A 7,500-nucleotide genomic window follows, 5' to 3' on the forward strand; every position below is an offset into this window, starting at 1 on the left:
TGAACCCTGCGTGTTGTGTTTTGGGGCAGACCTTGCTCCGCCTCATGTGAGAGGTCTATCTGGTTGGTGGTTTAGGGTCAGATGTCAAGGTCAGGGTTGTGCTTAGGATGTGATGTGAAAGTTTAATGTCATACGTCTCAGTCTTATTCTCTCATTCTCAACCTTCTATCAATCTAACCTCACAAATTCATACCAACAATGTGATGAGCAAATATTCTGGAACTAGTTTGCTTGAATATGATATCTACACTACAATATAATATCTATAGTTCAGCTGTCAGACAGTTTTATGAATGGAAACACTTTCATAGTAAACACAACCAGGCTGCAGTGCCTCCTCTCTCCACTGGGAAGGAGATGTTAATGTGTCCACTCTCTCTCCCCCTCTCTCTCTCTCTCTCTCTCTCTCTCTCTTTCTCTCATGCTCTCTCTCGCTCTCTCTCTCTCTCTCTCTCTCTCTCTCTCTCTCACACACACACACAGACAGGCGGAAGGACGCAGGGTCTGACTTTTCTTGCAGGGTAACAATCCCCCCTGTGATTGGTCCACAGCGCCGACCCGTTCACGTGCTCGACACTGCCAGCCTCCGCCCTGCCCCTCACACAGACCAGACCCAGGGAGCCAGAGGCGTGAGAGAGACGTGAGAGAGATATGAGAGAGACGTGAGAGAGACGTGAGAGAGATATGAGAGAGACGTGAGAGAGAGACGTGAGAGAGATATGAGACGTGAGAGAGACGTGAGAGAGATATGAGAGACGTGAGAGAGACGTGAGAAAGATATGAGAGACATGAGAGAGAGACGTGAAAGAGGCGTGAGAGAGATGTGAGAGACGTGAGAGAGGCGTGAGAGAGATGTGAGAGATATGAGAGACGTGAGAGACGTGAGAGAGATGAGAGACGTGAGAGATATGAGAGACGTGAGAGAGACATGAGAGAGATATGAGAGAGATATGAGAGATGTGAGAGACATGAGAGACGTGAGAGAGACGTGAGAGATATGAGAGACGTGAGAGAGACGTGAGAGAGACGTGAGAGAGATGTGAGAGAGACGTGAGAGAGGCGTGAGAGATGTGAGAGAGAGACGTGAGAGAGACGTGAGAGACGTGAGAGAGACATGAGAGAGATATGAGAGATGTGAGAGACATGAGAGACGTGAGAGAGACGTGAGAGATATGAGAGACGTGAGAGAGACGTGAGAGACGTGAGAGAGATGTGAGAGAGACGTGAGAGAGGCGTGAGAGATGTGAGAGAGAGACGTGAGAGAGACGTGAGAGACGTGAGAGAGACATGAGAGAGAGACGTGAGAGAGACGTGAGAGAGACATGAGAGAGAGACGTGAGAGAGACGTGAGAGAGACGTGAGAGAGAGACGTGAGAGAGAGACGTGAGAGACGTGAGAGAGACATGAGAGAGACGTGAGAGACATGAGAGAGAGACGTGAGAGAGACATGAGAGGGACGTGAGAGAGACATGAGAGGCGTGAGAGAGAGACGTGAGAGAGAGACGTGAGAGAGACATGAGAGAGAGACGTGAGAGAGACATGAGAGGTGTGAGAGAGAGACGTGAGAGAGAGACGTGAGAGAGACATGAGAGAGACGTGAGAGACATGAGAGAGAGACGTGAGAGAGACATGAGAGAGACATGAGAGACGTGAGAGAGACATGAGAGAGAGACGTGAGAGAGACGTGAGAGAGACGTGAGAGAGACATGAGAGAGACGTGAGAGGGACGTGAGAGAGACGTGAGAGACATGAGAGACATGAGAGAGACGTGAGAGAGAGACGTGAGAGACATGAGAGAGACGTGAGAGAGACGTGAGAGACATGAGAGAGACGTGAGAGAGACATGAGAGACATGAGAGAGACGTGAGAGAGACATGAGAGGGACGTGAGAGAGACATGAGAGACATGAGAGAGACGTGAGAGAGACGTGAGAGAGACGTGAGAGAGACGTGAGAGAGACGTGAGAGAGACGTGAGAGAGACGTGAGAGAGACGTGAGAGACGTGAGAGACATGAGAGAGACGTGAGAGAGACATGAGAGAGAGACGTGAGAGAGACATGAGAGAGACGTGAGAGAGACATGAGAGAGACGTGAGAGAGACATGAGAGAGACGTGAGAGACATGAGAGACGTGAGAGAGACGAGAGAGAGACGTGAGAGAGACGTGAGAGAGAGACGTGAGAGAGACATGAGAGAGACGTGAGAGAGACGTGAGAGACATGAGAGAGACGTGAGAGAGACGTGAGAGAGACGTGAGAGAGACATGAGAGAGACATGAGAGACGTGAGAGAGACGTGAGAGAGATATGAGAGACGTGAGAGAGACGTGAGAGGCCACTGGAGCACCGGATCACTTCCCTATAGGCCCTGGATCTGGTGGATCTGGTGGATTCATGGACCTCATCATAAATCCCTCCCTCCTGGTGTGAGGGTGAGTGGAACCCTCTTGAACCCTCTTGAACCCTCTTGGCTGGTGCTCTAACAGCTGGACGCCGTGGGGTCGACCTGCTCCTCCATCAGTGGGATCAAATAAGGAAGGACCATCAACGTTGATCCAAGGAAGAAAAAATGCCCATGTTGCTTCTCTTTCATCATATAATCAGATGAATTGCGTGGCTTTGCGGATCACAGAACATGCCATGAAATTTCCTGCCAAAACCAATATTTGAGTTGAACACAACAACACCTTGATAACTACGAGCCGAGCCCTCGTTAAAGAGACAAGGCGGGTGTTTAATGAGGACTGACAGAAGCACGGGTCCCTGCTGTGTTTCTTTGCCATGGCAACGTTACTTTATCCTTCCTTTTTTTCTCAGTAGCTCAACTTCAACGTTCACAGTGACTTGTTCATGTTCAGACTTTGACTGAGTGTTTTATGAAAAATATGACATTCCTCTATTTATTCATAAATCCAAGAGAATCAGAGACAGGTTTATTGCCAAGCAGGTTTTCACAAACGAGGAATTAGATTTGACAGTTGGTGCATAACAATAAACAAATGTGCAAGACGATCATAACATAACAGAGTTATAACATATAAGAGTTATCACAACACAATACACAATCATTTTTGATAACGGGAATTGTGCGTTTGAACCCAGGTATAAAAAGAGTCCTTCAAAGCTGGAAGAAGTTAAATCTATTAGGAATAGAACTATTAGGACTATTTTCAAAGAGATGAAGAAACTCTGGCAGCTGAACTTGTATTCACATTGAAGACAGCAAATAGCAACGGCACTTCTATATTTTATCCAAAGCACTTTACAGTGGCCTCTCACTCATTCACACACACCAATGGCCTCTCACTCATTCACACACACCAATGGCCTCTCACTCATTCACACACACCACTGGCATCAGCTGCCATTCACTGGGAGCAGTTTGGGGTTCAGTGTCTTGCTCAAGGACACTTCGACATGTGGACAGGAGCAGCTGGGATTCGAACCGCCGACCCTACGGTCATTGGTCGACCCGCTCTACCACTGAGCCACAGCCGCACCACAGTTAAAACATCAGAACATACTGACGGGATATTCAGGATCTGAAGGTATTAAATGGACCATGGGGTGTGTGCAATCGAGGCCTGAATCTGACAGGACTTTGAGTCTCTCTCTTGGAGTGGCGTGAGAGACTCCAAGAGAGTCTCTCTCTCTCTTTATCAGTAACTGATAAAAGTGCCATAATGGTCTTGTGTAACAGTCTCAAACGAGAGTGTGTGTGTGCGTGCGTGCGTGCGTGTGTGCGTGCGTGCGTGTGTGTATCCCACAGGTGTACCCTCCCAATTACTGGCGCCCCACAGAGACTAAGCCAGCCGAGAGGAGAGTGGTGAATAATCTAGGAGAGCTCACCTTGGACCGATTACAGCCCAACTGAACCTGAGATGAGCCTAGAGTGTTTAGAACCCTGTTCAGTAAATACATTTAATTTATCAGTGAAACTAGAAATGGTGCTCAGAGAGCACAGACCTCCGCCCATGAATGCATTTACCCTCCCGCCTTTTGGATCGGCTCCAGAATTTACTGGTTCTTAGTTGACCCGTCCTCCACCCATCCACTGTGTTTCATGAAAACCAGTCTGGTACGTAGTTGTAACGTAACCTGGTCAGAAAAATGAATGGAGGTGAATGTCCGGTCGTGTTTGGGTGGCTCGTGGACCCGCCCCGTGATTTGGATCCACTCCAGCATTTAATGGGTTCTAAGCTGACCCATGCTACACCTCTCCACTGAGTTCCATGACAATCGGTCTGGTAGTTTTTGCCTAATCCTGTTAACAAACATACAAACCCAGAAATGGCTTGTGGACCCGCCCCATGATGCGGATCGGCTTCAACATTTCATGGCTTCTAAATTGTCCCATGGTGCACCCTGTCACCGAGTTTCTTAAAAATCGGTCTGGTAGTTTTTGTGTAATCCTGGTACAAAAAATGAATGGTGAGTTGCTGGGCGTGTTTGGGCGGCTCGTGGACCCGCCCCATGATTTGGATCCGCTTAAGTTGGACCATGCTACACCCCTCCACTGAGTTTCATGAAAATCGGTCTAGTAGTTTTTGGGTAATCCTGCTAAGAGACAAACACACGCACGCACAGACGTCACCGAAAACATGACCTCTCACCTCTCCACTGTCGCTGGGGCGGAGTTCATGATATTAAGGTCAATCAATACAAAACAATCAGTCAGGATTATTGTACTATGCTCAACATCCATCAAATCACTGAATCGCTTGTCCTTTAAATATTTCCATAGTTACATCTGTAGCTCACCTCTTTTCTTTGAGCCGCATTGCGTTGCCTCTGTGAATGAAATATGCTACATAATGATGCTTGATTGATTGATTGATTGATTGATTGATTGATACTTCATCCAAAACGTTAACATCTTTGGATTTTGCTCACAGAGCGTCGTCCGACAGAAAGGCTGGGTTGTCCCTGGCCTGTGAGTGTCCCCTAGAGTCTCTAGAGTCTCTAGTACTGAGTCCCTCAGAGCCGCGAGACAAAGACATCCCATGCCTTGCCCTGTCCAAACGTCTGTCCTCGGGACAAGCAGGCTCTACTCTGGGACCATATCTGACCGGTAACCTGTAGATGATGAAGATAATCCCACTGATGACGAGCAGGACGGAGCCTACCATGCCCACCCAGATGCCCGGGCCCATATACTGAGCCACGGGGGCGGCAGGCATGTGAAACTCCGGGGGGAAGTGGATGGTCTGATTGGTCACCACCGAGTTCAGGTTCCACACGAGAGGAACGAGCGCGAGAGCGGCGGTCAGCAAGCAGAGAACGCCGGCCGCCGAGAAGGCGCGGCCGATGGGGGCGTCCTTCTCCAGCCCGAAGTAGACATTCCTCAGGGCGTACAAGGCGCTGGCGTTCCCGCAGAACCCCACCGCCAGGGCGAGCAGCATGAGCACCTGCGCCGCCGCGATCTCCGGGGGCGTGTAGGCCTCGGCCACGCCCATGCTCCGGCAGTACATGACCTTGAACGTGGGCATCGGCAAAGTGCGACTGTAGAAACACGTCCTCCAAATACCCACCCACGCTACTCCTGAAGATATGAACGAGCGGTCATCGACGAGCCAAACCCTCCACTGGATGAGTCCAAGGGTCATGGCGGTCAGGATCCAGCCAACAGTGCTCAACCACATGCCAACGAACTGGGCGTGGGCGGAGTGGACCAGGTACGTCATGGTTCTGCCTGCCTCACCGTTAGCGCTCAGTAAAGTCCTTCCCCCTCAGCGCACGGCGCTCAGTAAAGTCCTCCATGGCGGCGCGGCGGGCGGAAGGTCCGGCGGTTGCTGGTTTGTTTTTATGTGTTTGTGTTTGTTTTTGTGATTATGAGTCACACCTCATATCCAGGAAGGGTTCGGTCCCTCCGCCCCCTCACTCACACACACGCTGTCTCCAGGATACAGCACCTGGCAACACATCTGCTTCCCCCTCTGAGACACACACACACACACGCACGCACACACACACACGCACGCGCACACACACACGCACAATTAATTGATGTGGTTAGAGCACACACTACATCTCTATTCCCCTTTAAACTACCTCAAAGACTGACATGACTGTTATACACAAATAACTATGTTATACACTAATAATGTTATACACAAATAACAGTTATGAATTTACAGGTACGTCACCTGAGGGATGCTCTGATAAAACCAAACCTAAATAAAATACCATGTAGAAAGACATCCCAAAATGTTTCTTATGTTTCTCTACATACATGTCAAACAATTAACAAACTACACATTACCTCAGCGTGTGATTCGGTCAGATGAACAGTGAGCAGAACGTCCTCCGTCTGTCATGAAGATGCGTCTAAACCGGACTAACAGGTCGCTGCTGTACTTCTGTGTGACTAGAAAGGAGAACGTCACCATTTCCTCTTCCTGCTACACCTGTAACCTCTCTCTCTGTGAATGATTGACTTCTCAGGGGGAGGGGGGAGGGGGGAGGGAGAGAGGAGGGGAAAGGGAGGGGGACGGAGAGAGGAGGGGGGAGGGAGAGGGAGGGGGAAGGGAGGGGGAGGGAGGCTACTGCCAGTTGCATCATCTTCCATCAAGCCATCAGACCAGAGTTTAGTGCTTCGTCGTTAAAGTAATATCCAGTAAACTGTAAACGACACTCAACTGACTCTCAAAACCTTCGTAACTAACATTCCCGTAACTGTTCTTGAAATTCCCAAGAGGATATGGCAGTTCATTCTAACTGACCATCCTAACTGAGTCAGCCAACTTCCAAGTGTAAACAACAGTCTATTCCTTTTTTGTTTTAATAAACCATTTATTGTGTTCAAATTTATGCGAGTACACTGCATGTATGGGTGCATACTATGGGTGCATACTCTTGCAATACAAGCGCACACTTTCCATACTAATCCTTGAAGTTCACAGTGGTGGGTGGGGCCCAGGCACATCAACGCGTGGAGACAGGACCCCGCAGAGGGGCATTCTGGGACTAAAGTGCTACCAACTCTTGTATTGATCACCTTTTCAACTGTCCAATGACCTTTAAGCTCATTTGGAGTGAGAGAGAGAGAAGAACAGCCCATTCAATCCCTTTCCAGACAGATGGGCCGCTGGTCTGAGGAACGTTGTGAGGAGGAAGCAGGATTGGGTAACCAGACAGATGGGCCGCTGGTCTGAGGAACGTTGTGAGGAGGAAGTAGGATTGGGTAACCAGGAAGATGAGGAACGTTGTGAGGGGGAAGCAGGATTGGGTAACCAGACAGACGGACCGCTGGTCTGAGGAACGTTGTGAGGAGGAAGCAGGATTGGGTAACCAGACAGACGGACCGCTGGTCTGAGGAACGTTGTGAGGAGGAAGCAGGATTGGGTAATCAGGAAGATGAGCACGCTCGGGAACAACAGGTATGAAAGACAACTTCTGCAACCCTAACTTTAGACTGATGAGCAAAACCAGCACTGTATTTAGCATTGTCCTTAGAGGAGAAATCCAAGTTAACAGTTATGTTCATAAAACCTGATATTACAT

General features: G+C 49.2%; 1 protein-coding gene across 1 annotated transcript; it reads right to left on the reverse strand.

Moving 5' to 3' along the window:
- Nucleotides 1-4,886: 4,886 nt before the first annotated feature.
- LOC311315799 (claudin-34-like) lies at nucleotides 4,887-5,681 on the reverse strand (the record flags this gene model as incomplete). Its single annotated transcript, XM_084446497.1, has 1 exon — nucleotides 4,887-5,681. The coding sequence occupies one exon, from the start codon at nucleotides 5,679-5,681 to the stop codon at nucleotides 4,887-4,889; it is 795 nt and encodes a 264-aa protein (XP_084302623.1).
- Nucleotides 5,682-7,500: the final 1,819 nt, after the last annotated feature.

This window comes from Borostomias antarcticus, assembly GCF_949987555.1.
Source record: "Borostomias antarcticus genome assembly, chromosome: 12".
Taxonomy (NCBI): Eukaryota; Metazoa; Chordata; class Actinopteri; order Stomiiformes; family Stomiidae; genus Borostomias; species Borostomias antarcticus.